Genomic DNA, 23,012 nt, shown 5'->3' with positions numbered 1-23,012 from the left:
AACCACATTGTCACTAACTGTCAAAGAACTACAGCAGGAATTGTTGTTATCACAATGCATTGTACATGTCAACAACTGCATTGAAGAGATTAAACTTTAAACAGAGCAAGAAATCTAGAGTAGAAATCTAATCCAAGCAAATCAACAGCTACTTCAAAGCCGCTCAACACCAAACACTGCAACTTAGTCCAAATCCAGTACAGAAGGAGTTAATAAAACATGCTATTAACATGAACCATGCAAAAGCAACAGGACTTGGTAAAAATCAAGGCAACGCAATGCCGACCAATAATCAATTCATTTTAAATGAATGTGGATCTTAATATTAAATCGACTTCAGCTGTAAGTTGCTGTTTTGCAAGATTCAGATGCACTACAGAAAACAGAACAGGGAAAACAGGGATTTGGAGAGGAGAAAGCTTCACAATCTAATCCCCACTTGATCGAATTGCTACAAAATAAAACAGTTAAACTCAAGAGGAAGGCAAGAAAAATCATCCGTCTCAAACCAGAAAACCTTCCATGCAAGAAGAACAGACATGCGCTAGGAAATGTGTGATTCTCTTACACACACACACACACAAACTCAAAAGTGTGAGAGCTCAGAGTGAGAATTAGTACTAGAGGGACACAAATGGGCCAAGTGAAACTATCATCCATTTGTACTTGACTATAGAAAAACCATGCTTTAACTTTGAGTTCCACTTGTGAATATTAAATCCAAGTCACTCACAAAAATGACACAAATAAGCCAAAGCACTCAATGTGCTACTTTTAGTCACAACTTAACTTGCAAAGGGCATAAATGATGGCTTAAAATCTATTAAACCCACTGTGCCGTTTATTATAACGTGTCTACAACTTCTAACACGGTGGTTACGCAAAACAAATTGAATCCATAGAATTTAAAAAGTAGGTTGGAATAATATCCAGATTATTTGTACTTACCAGTCGCTGCTGCTCCAGAAGTTGGTCTGCTTCCTCCTTCTCCTTTTTGTACAAGATTTCCATCTCAGTGAGCCTAAATAAATGAGCAAAATCTATTGTGAAATACATGATACAATTTGTGATATACTGTGCAAGACACGACCAATCACACTGCCGCCGTTGGCAGAAGCTTGTTTGAATATAGAAAACAGGATGGGTTGCGTACCTTTTCTCCATCTCCTGCTTCATGTCGATGCCCTGCTTCTCCAGAAGCTCCCTCTGAGCGAAGGTCCAATCCACCGGCTCCACCGGGGTTTCAGCAGTTGGCGTTTTCTCCCTTTCAGCTCGGGCCTGTTCTGGATGGTTGAACCGGAACACGTGGTTCTTTCCCATAATGATGCGGTTACCTGAAAGGTGGGGCAGCCATAAGCGTTGAGAGTATCATCATAGGATATCGAGCTTTGAGTGATGACACAACAGAGATATCAAACTGTTGTTTTTGTTATTTTCTCATTTAAGTTAGAGCACCACAAGCCGCATTGCAACTACTATTTATGAAGGCCGAGAAAAATACCATTACGTGCCTTTATCATCTAAAGATAGAATACAAATAAAGCTTTTACAGATTATCTACAACTTTACTAGCAAATTTGAGATACATACCTGAACGAAGCTGGATAGAATCCTCGACGCGTTTGCCGTTGACGTAGGTTTCTGATCCCTCGCAGGGCACCAGCATGACGATAACTTCACAAAAACACCCCACCCATTGATCAGAGACTCATTCGAAGAGTATCAAAAGCTAATATTAAAATGGTAAATGCAGAGTTCGAAGTGATTACTGACATTTAGGGCATTGTGTTTTCATTAGAAGCGGAAGATCGATCTTGAGTCTATATTTTTGCACAATGTCGTCTATTGTCCCATCCGGTGAGCCTTGGGTCGCACATTTGTACTTTGTAGGCAATTAGGGGTTACACGTATCTTTCTTTAAATAAGAGCACGAAAGGGTTCTATCAACTACGCTTAATTCAAAAAACAATCCCAGTACTCGAATAGACGTAAGCGAAGGCAAACGGAAGAAGGGAAACTTATTATGGTGCCTCACCATTTCCATTGGCATTCCTCTCGCTGCGGAAGATGCAGTGTTCTTCCCTGATATGAGCACCGCTTAAAACGATGTCTTGTCGTCTTTCAGCATCAGCCTGACCCACCCTGAAAAATTCAGAGAGGCCATTTTGAGAGAGTGACCATCAGCGGCCATTTTGTCAAAAAGTCACAGGCAGAAGTTGGATGAAATCTTTAAGCCATACTTTTGGAAGACACCACTTCTCAAGCACTATACGTTCTTTCGTCAGCTATTATTGTTCCCTGGAGGCCAAATACTCAACATGGGTATACTACAGAGTGGGCAAAAAGGAAACTGGGCAAGAACGTAACTTTAGACAGCCAACCTTTTGTCATTTAAAGCTTTCTGTGACTCTGAATTTCATTTTCCATCTTTTGATGTTAAGAAAGAAAAGCGTTCAGCGTAGCTGTTCAGACGCTACCGAGATACTGTCTGGAAGAAATTCAGAACCTTTACATATCCTCTGAAGCATTTCAGTGTCATCATTCAGGTTTCGGTTACCTTGTAATTCCGTCTTTGATGTAGTAGAGCAGACACTCTGACATGAGCGGATCCTCATTCAGGTTAACCAGGTGTGGAGTCTACAGGTGAAACATAAAAGGTCAACAGTTTGCTGCTAAAACATTTATAGGGTTTCTACTTGCATCAAGTACATGTCAATAATAGAACTTGAATCAAGTGAGCAATTGGCATAGTGTCATCGCTGATGACCTCTCAGTGATGCGTGGTTAGCAGTACATGAACCCAAACAGCCAGAACTGGTTTCATTGACACAGTGCCGACACCTCTAGAGTCTAGATGAATCACAGCATCACTACAGCTACTAGCAGCTACGCCGTCAAACCACCAACCTTTTTGGGGGAAAACACCCCGTTAAAGTCTGCATATAGATCACAAGGCTTCTCAGCGAAATGCTAAACCATTGAGCGGCAGTGAGTGAAAGGAGAAAGAAAAAAAAATGAATGAATGGAGGAAGGAAAACCTAAAAAACACACCAGCATAATCAGCAGTAGAGGAGGGGTGATCTAAACATCCTAAAAGATGGAATGTATGATCTAGTGACGACTTTGTAATCTTCCCATCACTAGCGAGCCTCTTTTCAGAAGCCTGTACAGACAAGTCAGCCGGCCTCTATGTTGCGGCCACACAGCACATTATCTACTAGAAGGTGCTGAAGACGTGCAGAGAGTGAAGGGAATGCACTGAGTTCTAAGGGAAGCGTTTTAACAATCTACTCAAAAGCAAGGGCCATATTCAAAGACAATCCATTATTCAACTGGTCTGTGTAAACATGTGCAAAATTATGGGGGAATTCTGCCTACAGAAATAAGCACATTTATGTTGAAAATCACTACTTGATCTGCTGGAGGGAAGGCTCTTTGTTTTCCAATTCAATTTAACAAACCTTCTTGGTTTCAAGCTGGTCATCAAATGGGCTTGTATGGCTAAGCTGATTATGTGAAAGAAGAGAGTAACAGCGTGGAAAGACAGACAGAATGATGAAATGAGCACATGAGATAAATCAAAGGGGAACAGAAGTGAGGAGGTCATGATGAGCAAATTCTCCATCAACGCCTGTCCTTGGTGATCATGTCTTTTGTACCTTTTTAGGAGAAAAGACCCCCAAAGTTCCTCCATCTTCACGGATTGCCACACCCATCTCTGCAAGCAAGGCCTCCCTAGTGAAGGAAAAACATTTGTAGGCTCAGGAATGAACAGAGAACATAGAGAGAAGCCCATACTCTTCAGATCTATTTAAAGAGCCTCTGCTTTATAACAAAGAAGAGAAGTGATGGTGTGCAACAGTAAGTGATCTGTGGAATGGCAACAGGCAGAGAGTGGCACCATCAACGGACAGACATGGTTGATGTCGGCGGCCACTGATGAGTGGATAAAAGGGAAGACAAGAGTGTGAGCGGGGTGTTTGTGCAGCGGAGTGTGAGAGCAGAGAAGGGAAGGGAAAAAGACAGAATGAGTGCAGAGGAAATGAGAGCGATAGGTGAAAGAAGAGACATACCACAGGGTGAAAAGACAGACAAAGCTATTGGGTGGGGGGGTGTAGCACTGACAGGACACAGACGAATTGAAAGACGGGTGGATGACACGTGTAACACACACACACACACACATCTCTCCTCTTGAGAGATACAGGTGGGAAATCCAGTACCGACCTCTCCATGCGAATGGCCTCCGTCTTTCGCAGTTTCTCTTCCCAGGTTTCATTGAGCTCGGCAATTATCTTTTCTGATTCCTGAACACAAGAGGTAAGTATAACAAAAACAACAGTGGTTTCAAGAGAGTTCTTCTATTATACCAGATCTTTGTTTAGGTTCATAATGAATTGCTGTATTGGGAAATACTGACAATGATGACGACTTTTATTGGATACTTTTGAGGATCAAAGAATGTGAATACTATGTGCCTCATTAATGAGCGTTTGGCTTTTAAAAGCCCATAAAGCTGGATCTATTTTAGTCGAATATCATCCTTATCTGCGTTGGTGCTTGACGTCATTGGATGACAGACAAGACTGGGCACTGTGGTTGCCATGGAAACTGCAGCTCCTCTTGGTTGCTTGTTTAAATTCTTATGCTCCCTTATCAAATGAGTGAGAGGTCTACTGCGAGCGTGAGAGAAGACTCACAGGCTAACATGGTAAATAAAGGCCATGTGTGGGCTAAAACTAAACCACAGCCATGTTGACATTATCACACCAACATGTAATTTACTCAAATATTACAATGTGAAGGTGTTATTGTAAATTAGTTTGAAGTTCACCAATTAACAGATATTTACTGTGGACGTGTAAATTCTACAGGACTCATTCTACTGAGGCATCTTTGTATCAATAATTACAAGTGTGTTTTAATCATGTTTGGTGAATATTTTCTATATCATATTCAATAACTGAGATATTGATAAATGCAGAGATGAGGAGTTCTAAGTAGCCTGGTGGGAGATAGCCGTGGACCCCTTCTTTGTTAAAAACAAAACGTAGGTGTGATTTGACTGCTCCCTTATATACAGGCCAGATTTACCTTGAGTCTTTCAATGGCCTCCTCTCCTCCAGGGGTGGACATGATGCGCTCCTGGATGCTGGTGACCGACTGAAGGCCCCCTTGGTTACACAGTGAGCCAGACGATGGTGAGGCTGTCAGGGAACCAATGGGGGCTGTGGAGAAATGGCCAGGGCGTTGGTTCTCTGAGGCTATCAAGTATCTATTCTTATTGTTCTGAATGTCTTTGAGGTCTGAGCCAACAGCAGGAGAGAGAGAGAGAGAGAGAGAGAGAGAGAGAGAGAGGCAGAATAGGCCCAGGGTAGGGTAGTAATGGGATAGGGGGATTAAATACATAAAATGGAGGTGCCAAATAAGAGAGAAAAAGATGGGGAGAGAGAAGACAAAGGGGAGGGGAAGACCAATGTAAGACACACGTTTTTCGTCAAGGGATTAAGACAAACACCACGCATGATGGTCAACTAGAGAGCTAAGCAGTTTTCATCCAGGTGGTTTGCAACAGTCTGCTTGTAACATTTCTTCAACTCCCAGAGCAAATACATTTGCAATTATTGGTTTTATTCACTTAAGAGATTCCAGAAGGCTTTTTTTTATGTTGGCAAGAATTAGAGTGCAATGAACTCTGTGCACTTAATATCTAGACCGTACAATTTTGAGTGACAGGATGATGTCCCTTTGTTTTGCATAAGAACACACTTAATGAAAACTGCTATCAGTGTATCTATTACAGGATGGGAGACTTTAAGAGGATCTAGAGAGGAGACAGACAAATGCATACAAGTTCAGCCTGCAGTTGAGAAGTTGGTTTCAACGTGCACTCACAAATCCACCATAGAGGAGCCGAATTACGAGGAGAAGATTACTCGGCTGATATAATGGCCTAGGACCTCTCAAGGACTACAGACTGGGCCTTCCGGAGCTTAATTCAACTAACTAAGTTTTGATGGTTTGGGTGGTGCTGACATTTGAGTTGACACTGGCAATATAGGCTTTTCCTCTTCAATAAAAATAGGGATGTATACTGAGCTACACAACTAGCAACAACATGTATGTTCTTATTCTGCACACGTGGAAAAGTGAAAGCCTGCTTTTGCTCAGGAAGTCTGGTAAAAACATTAGCATTATCAGCTTTAAAAGGGAAGGGATGTCTGAGAATACAGCACACTAGCAAACTAACTATTACTAATAAAAATGAATCATAACACATCGTGCTAGTCAACTATACACATAGAGTTCCACTCTGCTACATAGAAAATTTTAAATCATGCACCTTCCCATCTGTAGCTCTGAGCCTCAGTTTGCGAACTGAGAATAGCCATTCTAAAAAGCTGAGCGTTGTCACCTGCAGCGGACGGTTGGTAAGCAAGAAAGCAGAAAGATCACACAAAAGAGCTTTCAGAAAGTGAATCAAAGACAGATATGGTAATGAAATGGTGTGGGCGCCTGCAGGGTGGACAAGACAGACGAGCTATCCTAAAAAGTTTCTAAAAGTAAGCTGCGATATAGTTGGATTGGAGCCAGTGAAAAGCTGCTTGGGCGCCACCATTGGCGCACAGCGCATGCTAAGCTAGTGGCATGCTAGCCCTCGCCAGATGAGCACATCTACAGAAGCCCGGCCTTTCTGAGTCTGCTTCGATCAGGCTTTTGCTCTTTTAGCATTTACATGCAAAGCTGGTAGCGGATTAGATATGCAGTTAATAGGGGGATAAGCAACATTAGCTAGTATTAATAAGGTGGACAAGTCATGACTACCACACATATACACACATTTTATTCCACTTCCTGGGCAATCATCTCCCATAGGATCAACTGAGAGGAAGCAGGAAAAGATGAGAAGGGTCAGAGGTCAACACAAGTAGATGGGGACGAAGAGGTTACAGACATTTCTTAGTGAGCTAGATGAGCGGTAATGGCGTAGGATGACTAGTTAAGTGCCATGTCATTTAGCATGATCAAATCTACTTTATAGCAAGGAGGCATAATAATCCAATGTGGTCTCATGGCAAGTTTTAAAAGCTGTTATAAGTGCTTTTAGTCATGTACTAGGCAGGAATTCAGGCACAGTGATGAAGACAAAGTTGGATGATTGAAAGAAACGAGACAGTAAAGTAGAAAGAACATGTCACCAGCGTGTGGCAGACCCCGGGGGGGGGGTAGAAGCGGTGTGGCTGCAAGTAAGGCCAGTGGGGATAGCGTTAAACTCACTGTCTAGGATGTCTCCCAGGCCCTGAGCACGGAGAAGCTCCTTCAATCTAGCCACTTCATCCTTCAGGTCGCGCACCAGCTTGTTGTTGGGATCCTCATTGATGACAGCATTGCATTTGATGTTCTTTGCTCGGTCAGCATAGCTATAAATTTGAATAGTGATAAACTTAATATATAATAAACAATTAAATGCAAAAATAATTATACAATTAACTGGAATTCCTATTATTATTTAGGTCCTAGATTGGAACCTTACCGGAGCGTGCTGAGAGTTTCATCATAGTTGATATCTGCAGGACTGAGGGCGGCTACCATGGCTGTTCTCGAGTTTCCACCTGATATCAGTAAAGTAAAGTAAAGTTAACTATGCAACAATGTGGGTAAAAGGCCACTTTCCAAACACAGTCTCTAGACCAAGACAAGATATACTAGTATTAGATTCATTTTTTTAAAGCACCACACGATGATTTCCACTGCAGTGTGCGGCATGGACAAAAACATCAGGAAAAATTAGATGGATACTAATTTCATGAATACAAAAATGTGGTGTGCTTAAGACTAAGCTGCAAAGTACTCCTTGGGTCATGCATGCTAAGATTAAAGGTACACTTAACAGAGTGCTGATGGAGGTGCTTGTTAGCTAGTTAGCTTGAATTACAGTCTGCTGACAGTGTTCTTCTTAAATTGGCAGAGAGCAATGTACACTAGCTTGTGTTTTTCCCCCCTCATCTTACAGGACACAGATGGTTACATTTTATTTGCTGTCCAGGAATAAGGATTTTGCAGCACAGTCTATTGATCTAAATTCCACCGGTAAAAGATATTAAGCAGGAGATATTAATGTTGATACCTAGGTTCTCCCTTAGCAGCCATGTCAGAACAGAGTCTCTGTACGGGATGAAGTCAGTCTTCTTCTTCTTCTTGCTCTGCAGGAGACACAAATGAAGCGAGTAAGGAAAAATAAAAGTAATGCAAGATGTCCGTTTTAAAACTGAAAATTAGTCTTGGCCATTAAGACCGTATTACGATGCACCATGACAAACACCTCATGTGTTAGAGAGAAGAGGTCGAGTGAAATGAACAGAACCCTGATTGGTTTAGCTTTTGCTCTGCTGCAAGGAATGTAGGTTGTACTGCTTGTGAGGGCTAAAAGCACAGCTTTTGACAAGACTAAGATCATAACAATAAGAAAATGATGGCGACAAAGCATTTAGCTACAGCTTCAGCACACAGGAAGAGGATGTCACATCTGCCTCATGAGGGGATTCAAGAGGTTAGTGGTTGAGCTGTTAAAAGGGTTTACCTTGCTTGTACAGTTATCCTGAGTCTGCAAGCATTAGAACAAGAGAAAGAGAAAGAAAATGGCAGACATTACAGCATATGAGACTAAAAACATGCATTCCTTGAGAGGACAGGGACACGTTTTCGAGGGTAAGAGAAAAGTCTGAAAAAGAAGGAAAAGCAGCAAACAGACAGGAAGAAAGAGATAAAACACTCACCACTTCAGCCAAGGCAGAGATAACCTTTCCTAACGTGGTGAGAGATTTGTTGATGTTTGCTCCTTCCTGCAACCATAGATGTTTGTTATTAAGGAGGCATCAAGGTAATGCTGGTCAGCTGCTTGCTAATGCTGTCTGTGACAGTAGGAGTCTTACCTTTAGCCTGGTGCCTGTAGCTCCAGTGGAATCTGCTCGTTCACTCCCTGCCAAGTCTACCAGACTGATTTTGCTGACCTGAATAGGGAGCAAATATATTTTAGATGCATCAAGCTTATGAATAATATACATTAGAATGTTAAGAAACAGAGCGGGGATGAGAATATTCCTGGAAAAAAAAATAACAGAACAGACAACAATATAAAAGTTATTATTAGTTATTATGTAGTCAAAATATATTTTTTGTATCATTCTAATTATGCAAACATTACCATCAAGTGTGACGCAACCAGGCATTCAAATCTGGTGGTGTCTAAACACAATGGGCATTGTGTTTAGAACAACACAGTGGTCTTTGTCTGTCAGAGGAAATGCTACAAGTCCTAAAATGGCGATCAACACCAACTGAGGGGCCATAGGAGACATCTTAGCTGAAATCATAAGGAGCAAACTAAATAAATGGCCTGAACACTAGTATAGAAACACGTACTGCATTCAGCGCTGTATCAGAGTTAAACAAGTTAGTCATGAAAAGTTGATATCAGTCTCTCAAATCTCGTCTGACCTTTTCCGTGGAGATGTCGGTCTCGCTGTCATGTTTCTTCTGTGTGAAGACGATGGTAAAAACAGCATGGGACCTACTGCTGGTCTCATTCATGTTGGTGGCAGCCACAGTTCTGTAGGTGAGCACATCGGGTTATTGTGAGAAAATGAAAAAAACAACAACCCGGATGCAACGTGTTTCTTTTTTAATAGCAAAATTCATGGTCTTGGATATTAAAAGGAGCTGTCATCCCTCAGTGTTACCCATTTTTAGGGTGAATTGAGTCTAAAGCATTATGGAGGTATGGCGGAGGAGAATACACCAAATACAGTCAGAGGGACAGTCACAGGGGAGGTACGGATTTTTCACGCCATGTTCCAGAAATAAGCCCTCCGAGTCGGCACAGGAAGATTAAGGCAGGGTTCACTCCTCCCCACAGGAGCCCGGCACACGCACACATTCCGAACTTTAGCGTTTGGCTGTTCCTAGACGCTGACTCATAAAGCCATCGATATTTCAATATTATAAGAACATTTTGTGGTTCCATCTTATCGTTATCTTGCCAACAATTTGCAGCCTTAATTAAATACTTCTTCGGGGCATCATCAGAGCACATCACCCGCCCTCCCATGGTCCCAGGGCTTGGCTCACCTAGCCTTGTTGCCGGCATCCATTAGGTCAGCAATGTCTGTGTAGGATGTGACAGCCAGCTTGGACAGGTCTTCTACGTAGGGACCCAGTAGCGGATGTTCTCGCACTCGTAAGTTCCCTTTGTTCTTAGGATTTAGCAAATCTCGCACTCGCTCACAGTAGATCTCCATGTAACTGACCTAGAAAGAGTCAAAAGTATTGGTAGTTAAGATGTCATAATGCACGGCAGCACCTAAAGTCAGTCAAATTAAGCGGCATATGAAGTTTTATACTGCAAATAATGTAGGTACAATTTACATCCTCACAACATTCTGATGGTCTACTTGTTCATCAACATCATGATAATTTACTGTTGCGAGACATCTCACAGTTGTACACTTTTAAGAAAGAGTACAATTCAACTAAATCTTATAAAGCAATGTGCTAAAGGATCCTAGCATTGAAGGGATTTCTGACCATGACCAGATATACTGAGAAGGCTAGCAATGGTTTATTAGAGTCAAGTGACAAGGCAGAGGCTGAAAACAGGGGTTGCAGATGAAAAACCATACTGAGACTCACCTCCACGGAGTAGGAGAGCTCCTCTTTGTTGCTGACGTCATCGATTTTCTCAAACAGATCTTCACAGAGCTGAGCGGCAGAGAAAGAAGAAAATTAACAGCATGTCGGGAGGTGAAAGGAAGGATGAATAGAAACAAATACTAACAACTTATTTATTATGTCAAGGAAACCACATTTAGTAACTAAACATTAGAAAAGAGAGGGAGAGAATCAGCATGTGAAACTTCAAATCATTACAGTACATTATAGAATTATTGTTGGAATGAATCAAAGTTGGATGTTACAATGTGAGAAACAGTTGGCTTGAAGTATAAGAGGGATGATGAGCAGGGAAAGATATTCAGAAACAAAGAAAGCAGAAATGTAAAGCACCCGGTTTGCATTTCTGTGGTGGACAAAGTGGGCAAAGTCCCATCACTAAAATCAGAAAGAGGCATTGTAGAACAAACCATGGGGATGATTCCTTCCTGCCCCTCCTCCTGCTTGCCCATCATGGTGTAGGATTTGCCAGATCCCGTCTGGCCGTAAGCAAAGATGCAGACATTGTAGCCCTCGAACGCATGTGCCAGCATCTCCTTGCCAATGTCATTGAACACAAGGTTCTGTGACGCAAAGCAGGGATCTTCCGGCTGTGGGAAAGACAGAGTATTTCAACATAAATATACATACACCTTTATATTTAGTTTTTAAAAATGTTGTTTCCAACCGGACGCAACACTAAACTACGCACAAACTCACCGTAGTGTGTGACCAGTAGGAGTAATCAAAACTAAAGGTCTTTGCTGGTTCCTTCGGGGCTTTGGGGTTGAGAATAGCTGTAGGGAAAGAAGAAAATGAGTAATGTGGTTTTAATGTGATCTTCGGAAGGCCTCCATTAAGTTAATCAATTTAGGATTCGTAGTCTGTTGAGTCACTGGAAAAAGTTTGATTCAAACCTTTAAACCACTGTTACGTATTGAGCAAACATTGATTATTTGCAGTCATTTAAATAATAATAATGAAATGGTAATCTTGCAGGTAATCTTGAACCAACCGGGCGTTGAAACACAAGTTTGTGTCATGGCCTTGTTGCCTATTTGCAAGCCTTTTGCCTTTGTGTCTAATGAATGAGTTTCTTTCTAGTTCAAGCCTTGAATCTAATACATTTCAGTTTTTCTTTTTGTGTTCTGGCACATTTATCGTGCTTTTCATTTTGCTTCATCTAATTCAAGACCAGTGAGGACGGTTGTTTGAATAAAAAAAAGTTGCTTAAAAATAAATCTTACCAAATTCCCATCCTTCAGTTAAAGGGATTATTTAGACTCTTTTTTCCTTCTCGAAAAAACATCTTAAGTTTCAAATGTACCGTTCACATACAATTTATTATAATCCGGTTGGCAAATAATGGGTCCATCTTTAAAAGATTAGGTTCTTCAATCAGAGCCTCAACAGCTATAGATTTAGAACTGAGTAGTGACCGGTGATAAGATAGAAAGCTTTTTTGCAACTCTTTTTGTCAACCTTTACGAAAACACGCCATCTGTAATCCGTGTCTTTACTCATGATATGCATGGATATGCATCATGATATGCAGAGTTCAAATGACGCATGGAGCCTGTTCTCATTGAACCACCTGCACCTGTTGTATCTGCAGCCGACCCGATGACACAGTATTTCTGCTCTACCCTGCCGGTCCCTATGGCCACACAGACATTTCTTAATGAGGAAGAATCTGCAGCCATGCCTGGCATGTCATCCCTCTCAACCACGCTTGCTAGGACCCCTGGGACTTGTGTTCAGGCTTTCCACACTCCCACACACGCACTGGAAATGTGACTGAGAGAAAAGGACATTATGAAATTTGATGTAGGATATTGGTAGAGAAGTATGCCTCATAGCCTTGTCTTAAATCAAAGTGAACTGGTATTGACTAGAGTTGCCTTGCATCAGGGGCCAGTGTAGAGGTCACTTAGGCTACAGACACACGCACACCTCCACCGCCAGGAAAGCTTCTTGTTTTTTGCCATTTCTAGGCAAATCTCAGTGTGGACCACAAATGAGCAATCAGCTTTGTTTAATGCCAATTTGGTGCTTCGCAAGTGGCAATTTGAAGCCAGGTCTGGGTCCTCGACATGAGGGTGCTTGAGAGGCTTTTGCATTAAGACGTCCCAGGCAGAGGGCATCACGGTGAGGCAGAGGACCTCGTGTGGAGAGGGTTTCAGCACACTTATCAATAATGCAGGAGATGGGGAGAGACAGGGATTGTATATCACCCTCCACAGCTCACATGCTGACAGAAAAGCACAGCGTGTCCTCAGAACTGCTGCATGCTAAATATGGGATGGTTATAGCAGCTTCCACTCACTCACTGCACGGAAACCCAGGTAGCTACGACCTAGCACAGGTAAAACCATTTCCCAACCAATCCCAACTATTTTGCAAAAGGTTATGGTGCAAATGCACGGCAGTAGCTTCCATATTGGGCACTGCAAGAGGATACAGCAAACAGTTCGCTAAATAAAACCCAATTGCACCTTTGACCTGTCACCAATGGGAAATTGGAGCTAGTACACTGGGAAATGAAGGTTGATGTAAGTTTCCACAGCACCTATTCCCCTTTCCTGGATCACCAGTGGCTATTAATGAAGAGAGTCAAATTCAGACTCATTCAGTGTCAGACGAATCCAGCGATAAAGAATGTTTTTAAAAAGATGATGAGAGAGCGGACAGTTTGCGGACAGCGGGATGGATGCCCAGGACTGGTCCGCAAACTGACTGTCTTACTGGGAATCACAGCTGTGTACCAGCAAGACAAGAAATTAGATGTGAGTTTTCTAGTACCTGATTCTGTCACTTTCGCTCTTTGTTCATGGGCTCTCACCAGAGAACAGGGTGGATGTGGTGGTGTAAACGTGTATCCAAGCACAGCTAAGCTGCATGGGAGTAGCTAGTGGGCGACTGCTCAAATCCTGAAGGTGCATCATGCTCATGACGTGGCATGTGGACGTCTCACTGGATTGCCCACTTCATTGCTTTCAGAACAGATAGCTGCTTCCCCCATGTGATGCTGCTAGTGCGTCACACTCTCACACGTAAGAGTCTATAAATGTGTTGAAGGCATTGATGTATTAGGGCTGGCAAAGGGGTTACATGTGTGAGCATTCTAATTTCTGATTACTCGTATTAAAGAATGACCGATTGCCTCTCGTGGTATACGCCACGATTTGGTGTTGTACATCAGTCAAACTGTTCAATGTTGAAGATTGAAACAGGATAAAGTGAATTGTATCCCCGCAATCGAACATTGAGTTAATCCAAAAGGAGGACTCCCTATCTTCCGACATAACTCCCCTACTTAGGAGTATATCAGCCACTCTGTTCCCTTTATACACTTTCCCTTTAGAACGTCAACGAGGAATCCCTCTGTGTACCATTTCTAGCAAATATTCCCATCAGAGTCACTTGCATGACTTTAAAAGGCGGGTATATTCTGCTGCTGTATAATCATCATCACTACTCCGTCTTTCTCAACCATGGCAACAGGTATAGGACCAAAATCTGGTTGCCATAACAACCTCAACTTGGCACACAAGGGGAGGATGTGGCACATTATGTTCCGTTTTCTTTCGCCCCGACCAATCCTGATAACTGCTCCGTAGAAACAAACAATGTACATCTACAAAAATGCAGGTTTTAAGGTCAAATACACTCGTTTCCAAATACAGGACTCAATACTTTAAAAAATACTACAACATGCAAAATGTGAAAAGCTTTAGGATTTCTAACTCAGACATTACGCTACGTACCATGTCAGACCACAAGGAATTACAGAAACAACTAGTTTGTAAATGGAGCATTTAACAACATGCATATTATAGTGAATAAAAAACAACAACTTTTATTTACAAAACCCAAGGCACTACTTTTGGCAGCACAGAAAGAACACATTGATTGGCTGCCGCCTAAATACCAGGTACACCTCAAACGAAGGTCCATGGGGAGAAAACCAATATTATTGAGATTCTAATCATCTATTGGTTATAGAGAGACATATAAAAAGGAATGTTTTATCCTTCCTCAGTCACCATCAGTCCATTGAACAACATTAACAGTCAATAACAAAGGGTTGTCGTGCAAATCTACGTGTTAGAAGATAGAAAGATTCAGTGGGGAAAGATTATGCAGATGCCACACGAGGGCATGTTTTGTTTTTTTTTGTCCTAAATTCCAAAGCTCCACCTTTTCAGTTCCACTTCCACAAATCACAGGACTGATGTGATGCTGGCACTCCACAGGAGCCTTCCATTTCAAGGCAGGGTGGAAACCCGAGTTAACTAACCACATCCTGCCATCTAAAGAACATCCCTCAGCTGGTTGCAGCCAGCAGACATTTTGTGCTCCATTGTTCAACATGGGGCCTATAATCTGGACGGGAAAGCAATAACACCCCTCAGTAATTAGGTTGTTAGGAGGTCTCCGCACACCAGATGGGGACTAAAAGCTAGACCCATTCACCTGAGACTACGAGGCGAACGGTGTCTAAAATGGTTGAACTAACTGCCTTTCTCCTCCTGTAACCCCCCAAGGACCAGATAGCTGTACGTTTGAGCTGGTCAATGTCTCTCCGTGATCGCAGGAAGGAGAAATAAACACTTGGGTATCAAACAAAACCAATGGATGAGTTTCCAGGAGAGCCCAGGCATTCTGCAAAATAACATCTACACAGAAATGTCTGCGTGACGGACATTTTAATAGCATCCCTGGGGCTTGTGTGCATATGGTCAGCAGTGTGACGTAACAGCTCACTTCTGTTCATTCATTTTGTTCACTCACAGGATTACAGACGCATTCCACCAAAACCTTACTGTTCACATCCGCAGCACCAAAGCAACCTTAGCCGGGATCACTTAAATCAGTGCACACATAAGGGTACACACCCAAATGAGGCCTAACCTTTGGGGTGCTCTATCCAATTGCCACTTAGAGAGAACTCAATACCATCACTGCTCTCGTTTGTTGCATCCATAAATTATAAATGTGCACCTGGGTCACGGTTGGCGCATGAGCGGTGAAGCACAGCGCCAGTTGACATGAGCTGATGGCTTGAGCGCTGCCACAGCAATGCGAATATGGTTGTTCAGTGTAGTCAGACTAAGACTAGATGGGCTGCATTCTGACGTGGCCTCAGAGACGCTCTGCGTGTTGTGTCCTGTGTCTTTGGAAGCGAGTGTGTGATGGCTCGGTTGCCAGGGCTGCAGCACAGGTGACAGAGTTGTCACTGGAAGCAGCTCAAAGCCGGGGGGCTAAAAGTAGCGTCGGAGCACCGAGGCGCTCATTTGACAAACAGCTGAGCTTGCCGCAGCCACAACACTGGACCTACAACATCTCCAAAACAGAAACAAACATGTGGTATCTTGATTACCCCCCCTGGATACGGTCTGGTCAGGGCGATGCCTTGCAGGCTTTAATTAAAAAGGAAAATGTCTTAACAGCAATGTAATACTCCTCTGCAAAGTACTCCTGCCAAAAGAACCCTGGAACTTTCCGAACCAGAAGATGTGACCCGTCACACCAAAATCTCCATCATCCACTCAGACAGACAAAATGCAACTATCTTTCAATGATAGGCTCTTGCATTAGCAATTCCATTTCTCTCCACTACACCAGAGCAAATTTGCCATAGAAGGCATTGAGTTCCTACAAACAAAGGCTAAGCACGTCATTTTTGTTTTCATGGAGAGGGGGAGGAAAGAAAGCACAGGAAGACCCCAGAACAATGCACTGAATGCAGGGTATTACAATTTTTAAAAGAGCCCACAAAACACATTAGGTAATGTGTTATGACAAGGCTTTAGGTTCCCCGTCCCCTCTAACACAATGCCTTACCCCCTACATGTGATCCCCACAGATAGAAATAATAAAACAGTCACTATTTCTGTTGCAAAGGGACTTAAGTCAAAATAATGGAATTGGAAAAAAAATAATTTTAAGATCAATTCTTACTGTCCTCACCCAAACCAATTGCGTTATTTCATTATATCTGAAAACCAGAGATCTAAAAACTTCAGTCATTTTTTAAATAATAGGCCTAGTGCATTTAAACAAATGCGCTCTTCATAATTGAAAAAAACATTTTTTTATGTGCCTTTATTCCAGGAAGTGAGAAAGGAACTCCATTTAAATGGCTCTGGGTGGGGAGGCCTTTCTGGCTAGAAAGCAGAGGGAAAAGGTGGCGTCCTGTGTGCCAGCTGTTCCTGCTCCGACTACCGTCTATTTATACAGCAGCAGATGGCAGCTAGCGCTTTGCATGCCGACGGACCGTCAGTGACAGGAAGGAATGGACAGAGTTCAGCCGCTCAACCTTTCCGCCGAGCTCGTCGGCAAATCGTAAACTGCTCCGAACCCCGCGACACCGAGGGCTAGCTCGAGCCGCGAGTGCCTTTTGATATTAGCTGCTCACGCGGACTAAAGAGAAGCTTCTGGAAGCTACCAGACAGGAAACGTGCTAAGCCAGCAGGACTCCATTCAGAAGCTGAACACACACACACACACACACAACAAAGAGAGGGGGAGCCTCTCAGGTAATGACACAGGGCCCGAACCCCCAACACGCACCCAGTGGTATGAAATTAAGAGCTGTAATGTTCAAATGACATGCCAATGGCTTTTATGTAGTGGCTGGTGTTTTCTAACCAAGGTCTGGGAGGACACATCTGCCAATGTGTTTAATGATCATATTTATTGTTGTCACCTCGATGCTAACATTAACAAAATGACACAGGATCTTCGCTCAGGGTTTTCAGCTGTTTTCACAGCTCCAAGAGGCAATGACTCCCATGGATCGGGTCCACGAAGGATATTTTCTCCTCCTTGAAGGTGCGCAGGCAAAAGATCAGGGGCTTTCCAAACACCTCCTGTGTCATGGAAATGTTACCGTCTAAGAATAGCACTTAACGTATTAACGTAAATGTGGAACATTTCTCAAATTTCTTCAGCTCAACTGAAAAACTGAATTAATAGTACTCGCATGATAAAGATGCCACAGGACAACAATAAAAATAGAGTACAACAGTAATAAAACTTGATTCCAACATTCTGAGACTTAACTAGAACCGGGAATGCTTTGAAATATTAAAAGTGGGTTAGTCTATAAATATTAAATTCCTTGAGGGGCAAAAGCCCCTGTGCATTATAATGTCCATTCAAAACAGTTTAATAATTGTTTTAAATCTTAAAACATGATGAAAGTGTGTCTTAAAACCACATAGAGCTCTGATCCGGGCAGTGTGTAGACAACAGTGCAGAACAGGTTGTGCAGACATGAAAAATACACAGTCCTTACATTCACTGCTGACAACAGGAACCCATTTTACAGAGCAGTGACCTGGATTTCCTCAAAGAACTCATCTCAGAGGCCGAAGTCTCGCTTTAAATGCTCTCTGGCTTTATGTAAGCACTGTGACATCATGAATACAGCTCTGGCACATGGACCTCGCATCTCTCATTTGTTTTTTTTAATCTACAAAAGGCTCATCTCGAAATGAAAACTACAACAAAGAATCCGCATCATGTTTAACATGTTCTGTGACGCCAAAAATGTGAGAAGACTGAGCCGTTTTAGAGAAGACTGGTCCCTTTTATCCAGCAGTTTCACTCGGGGGGACAGAGAGGTTGCAAAAAATGTATCCACATTTCATACTAGTGATCTCCATTAGCTTCGCTGTATTCAAACAGTGGCAGGAAATGGCTCCATTTTGGAGAAGTAGAGAAGGTTACCAGATTGATAGACAGGCCCCAGTCTTATTAATTAAGGTTAACATCATGCTCACCACCAAGCTACCCGTGCCTGGACTGCAAAGCTCTCCAGTTTGTCTCTGAATTCAGCCCTCAGACTGTGAGAGGAAACAATGTAGTCTGGAAAAAAGCTATGTTCGTCGGGCCGACAACACTCAAAACACATTCACTCTCTTGAATGTGGAAACGTTGAGCCATTCCACTGAATTTAGGCAATGGCCCAAAAAGAGTAGGCAAGAGGAATAAAAGCCACGAGAACCATAACTTTAAAACAAAGACACCAGGACAATGTTGAATAATAACGGATGAGCGACGTTCTGAGCACATTCCGATGTTCATAGAGACCAAGATATCCGTTAGTAAGACAGTGGTTCTATGGGATAATCAGGCAGTGACCATACACACCATGTGACTGGAGCATGTGGATGCACATGCGTACACTCGCTCGCACACACACACACACACTCCTAATTCCCCCTCTCCCATGCTCAAGAAACAGCTGGTGACCCTTTTGTTGTACAGACCATCTCTGAAAGCTTCAAATGATTGGGTGATGCTATAAAACTGGGGCACATTTGAGGATTTGGCTGAACTGTATTTCACCAGACTAATTCAGCATTTTGTTGTTCCACTTGGAGCGTGAGCGGTTGGCCTTGTCTCTTTGGTAGTATCACTAACATTATCGGATTTGTGTCCCCTTGGGACCCCCCTCCCCTCTGCTGAGCATCACTTTTGATCATTATCTCGTAGCATTTCTGAAGGGTTCCATGCCAGGAAGAAAAATAAAAATCAACATCTCCCTTTAACAATAAAACAAGACGTCACAAGTTATCTTATGCATGTCTGGTGATCTGCAACTAAATACATTTGTTTCTGGTGGCCGTTTCCTCAATCAGCATTGCAAAATTATAATAATTATCCAATGCCATTGGTGGGCCCGTTTATGAAATAATGATGAAACAGTCAGATATCTGATGACAACTCATGGATGGATACAAATACGATAGCATGGCCTTTTAGCTCCTCTGCATTACCATTTCTTAACTTCCAGTCAGATTGGGTTAACTTGGCGTCACTTTAACCTCCGTCTATATGTGATGCTGCCTCACGCTGCCCTACACGTGAATAGTGCTCTTGTCAAACTTTGCGGCTGTAGCTGCATTTCATCGCCCTCCCTCCTCCCCTTTAGCAGGCTCCCATCCCATCGTCCCATCTTGTTTCGCAGTTTTTGCGCTGGAGGAACGGCGAGTGGGCTTAGAAAGGGGAGGTGAAACTAGGTCTGAACAGTGAGGCTCCAAATGGTTTCGTACTTAAGAGCTTCCTTTGGCCAGATCCTTACAGATCAAAACGTTGCCTTGAAAAAGGAACTACGTAAAGGATGTAAGGGGATTCCAAAGAAATGGAATATAATGTACAACTATGTTTAACTATGTAGAATCATCTGATACCAAGAATCAATTAGTATTTGTTGTGGCTTGGAATCAGGCCACTAGATGCTACTCAATTCTCTTGCAAAAAGAAATATACTATCTGAAAACGAATGTGTATTTGTCTGGACGTACTGGTGTCTTGGTCTTGAGAAAAAAAAGCATTTTACGGATATATGGTGGCTACTGAAACATTTAATCACTGTGGTTGCTGCTATGCGAGATCCTTCCAGACAAAACCAAATGGACCAAGACCTGCCGCCCCCCCCGTCCCCCTAAGTTACTGTTGCAAATTCTAGGCGGGCCTCTGGCTGCGAGCAGCCCACCCAGACAGACACCATGAGGTGTAGAGCTCCGTTCCTGGCAGCAGCAGCAGCAGCAGCTCTCCACTTCCTCCAAACAGGAGCCGAGCATGGCCGTGATGCTCCGCCGGGCGGCGCTTAAAGCCGACGCCTCGCTGCTGGAGGCCCGGGCCGTACTGCAGGATGAATGGGAGAACCAAAACCCAGAGTGGGCAGACTGTCAGACCCTGCTGCAGCAAAGTAGGGTTTTCTAAAGAGGGACTCTGGTGCTCCAACACTGCAAAAGCGTTTGTTTGTTTGTAATGTGACGTACATACTAGTGTTACCTTTGATCAGAGGTAGCATTACTAAATATTACAAGAAACATCAAGCTAGGGTTCTGTCAAGTTCCATGCTTTCTAAATTAGAGCCCATTGCAAAAAGAGGAAGGATTTAAGATGGGTCGGTTGGGCAAATCTGACAGAAAATCCCTTCATTTTACATTAGCAAATAATGTAACCAACCAAAATGAGATCACAAGATTTAAGCTTTTCGTCACCAATAAAACCTTCTTTTGAAAGAGATCTGATCCTCAGGCCCTATGTTGTTGAGAGGGGAAATTCCAACTCATTCACCAGTGATATAGCCTGTGTGAAAGCCTCAGTGTTTCCACTCTACGTTTTTCTACCTTCTTATGCTTCCAGATGTTTTATCTATCTGCAAAACGTTGAGGGTCGTTTCTTCCTGATAATTATTGTGAACACGTTTCAAAGAACTTCCGCATGCTCCCAATATCAACAAAGGAAAGTGCTGGCAGTTGCAGCAGCAACAAAAACACCGCGTGAGTGTGGACATTACTTGTGTGTCCACAGACACAAGTTCAGCGATGCACCCGTCACGCTCTGCTCACACAGGCAGTGTAGTGCGGGCCCCGAGTCGCTTTCTCATACCGAGAGGCTTTTACGAAAAGGTGTACCGAAAACTGGAGCTGCACAACGTGTATATCCACAACGGGCCTGAAACGACACAGTGTGATGGGATCACAGACACAGAATGCCGGTCATTGGGAGGTCAGTCTGGAGAGTGGAAGTGGTGCACAATGCCAAGCGTGCGTCGCTCTCAGCGTGAGGCCGCTGAGGAATGTAACACCTTGAGTGGGTGTGTGTCGGCGTGCATACACCTACAAGGATCACCAGGATTACGGGAAGCAGGGCGTGCTGACCTGAGGCAAGCCTGTGGATTATTCTGGACCCAATCAGGGTGGATTGTCCCCGTGAGCAGAGGAGAGGGTTCAGCAGCAGGATGACCGACCCTGAACCAAACCCCTGCTCCCAACCCTACTCCCCTACTTGTTCCTGTTGCCTCCTCAATGACCACGATTCATTCATACGACATGGGCTCATTGCCATGGCCTCTTATGTGTAACAGACACTAGAGCGGCGTGGATCCCTCCCGGTCGGGTTTTTGTAAGGTCACCACCCACTCGACAACTGAGAGAACACTGTATCGAAAAAGGTGAAGGTTTAATTGATATGGTGACCTTCCATTGGTACTTTGCGTACAATTGGCAATTAGTTTAACCTTAGGGAATAATTTTGTGAAACATCCACCCGTTTCTTGAAAATGTGGACAGGCTTGGCGGGTATCTTTTCAAATTGCAATCATAGCTTAAAAAAAGAGGGAAATAATCTGATCTGATCGCAGGTTTGTTCCACTAAAGTCAATGCCATGGTCTAACATATGTGATCTCCTTCTCTTCTGCACTGTGCAAGATCTGCCAGCCATCTTTGGCTGTACACTCATAAGTGGCTGAGGGGGAACATGGGTTACATAACTAAACAAAGACCAATGTGGAGAACACATCAGAGCCCCAATGAAGGCAGGCTTTGGGTGACCTGAGGTAATTCAACATTTGTAAGCAGCAACACAAACTAATGCAACACACAATTGCGTCACCCCTTTATAATTACATTAGCACTGGTATGTTTAAGAGCTTCTACTGGGAGAGGCCTTTTACTTGTTTCCAGCCTGCCTGCAGAGGCCTTGGACACATTTCCTGCACACTGGATAATCAATTTGCTACCCCTCTGCCTGCAGCCCATCCTCGACAACCCGCCACGCATGGTGAAAAAGAGAGAGAGAATAAGGGGGGGGGGGGGGGGGGGGTATCTGGGGGAGAATACCCTGCCCTTGCCCCCCAGGCTTTTGCTTTCTCTGTGCTGCTGACACATACGCCCTTGAGTGACCAACAATAAGGGGAGTGTCACAGCCTCGTCCACACATCTGCCTAACACCTACAAGTTGACCAAAAACACACACTCGCGCTTAGTTTCATTAAAATGACAGAAAAAAAGCTACCAATCTACCAACAAGTAATAGCCACCTTTCAAGCACATTGAGGAGTCCTTGATACTCAATAGAAAGATGTTTACTGGCCGACGACGTGAAATTGTGATGAGTCATAGATTGATAAGAGAAAGAATAATCAAGGGAATTTGTTTCTGGATAATTATACATTCATTTAATAGAATTAATTGGGGAATTGCTCTCACCTGGTAGTCATGAAAAGTAAAATACATACAGCCAACTAAAGCGAATGACTCACTTGTCAAAATAAAAACTAAATTACATATTGTGATCAATATTTTGTGTGTGACCATCAATTACCATATTGTGAAAACCTTGACAAACTACTGCTGGATAGTTTTGTTTAAGATTTTTTTTTAAATGGCCCACGAGTGTTAGTGTTGAACCTCAGAGATTCCTAACGAGACAGCATTCTCAGCATGCCATCTGCATAGATGAAGGGAGAGTATGGCCGCCTGCCAGCCTCCCTCTCTGC

At 43.1% G+C, this 23,012-nt stretch overlaps 1 protein-coding gene across 18 annotated transcripts in view; it reads right to left on the bottom strand.

Moving 5' to 3' along the window:
- kif1b (kinesin family member 1B) overlaps positions 1–23,012 on the bottom strand; it is a 49,897-nt gene that overhangs the window by 23,878 nt on the left and 3,007 nt on the right. For 4 of the 18 annotated variants that reach the window (XM_078083516.1, XM_078083523.1, XM_078083517.1 and 1 more), the window contains exons 3-23: positions 11,428–11,504; positions 11,139–11,318; positions 10,690–10,758; positions 10,129–10,307; positions 9,499–9,610; positions 8,934–9,011; positions 8,778–8,843; positions 8,582–8,605; positions 8,129–8,204; positions 7,535–7,613; positions 7,279–7,421; positions 6,841–6,882; positions 6,344–6,415; positions 5,095–5,306; positions 4,228–4,307; positions 3,660–3,735; positions 2,558–2,637; positions 2,036–2,142; positions 1,591–1,674; positions 1,154–1,334; positions 949–1,021 (exon numbers count right to left, since the gene is read on the bottom strand). In XM_078083516.1, coding sequence (XP_077939642.1) covers positions 949–1,021; positions 1,154–1,334; positions 1,591–1,674; positions 2,036–2,142; positions 2,558–2,637; positions 3,660–3,735; positions 4,228–4,307; positions 5,095–5,306; positions 6,344–6,415; positions 6,841–6,882; positions 7,279–7,421; positions 7,535–7,613; positions 8,129–8,204; positions 8,582–8,605; positions 8,778–8,843; positions 8,934–9,011; positions 9,499–9,610; positions 10,129–10,307; positions 10,690–10,758; positions 11,139–11,318; positions 11,428–11,504 — 2,090 coding nt within the window. The remainder of the gene's footprint in view (positions 1–948; positions 1,022–1,153; positions 1,335–1,590; positions 1,675–2,035; positions 2,143–2,557; positions 2,638–3,659; positions 3,736–4,227; positions 4,308–5,094; positions 5,307–6,343; positions 6,416–6,840; positions 6,883–7,278; positions 7,422–7,534; positions 7,614–8,128; positions 8,205–8,581; positions 8,606–8,777; positions 8,844–8,933; positions 9,012–9,498; positions 9,611–10,128; positions 10,308–10,689; positions 10,759–11,138; positions 11,319–11,427; positions 11,505–23,012) is intronic. The other 14 variants (XM_040194280.2, XM_078083521.1, XM_078083525.1 and 11 more) reach the window with 7 other exon arrangements.

The sequence above is a fragment of the Gasterosteus aculeatus genome, chromosome 2 (genome assembly GCF_964276395.1).
Source record: "Gasterosteus aculeatus chromosome 2, fGasAcu3.hap1.1, whole genome shotgun sequence".
In the NCBI taxonomy this organism is placed as follows: domain Eukaryota; kingdom Metazoa; phylum Chordata; class Actinopteri; order Perciformes; family Gasterosteidae; genus Gasterosteus; species Gasterosteus aculeatus.
This window is presented reverse-complemented; position numbering and strand designations above follow the sequence as displayed.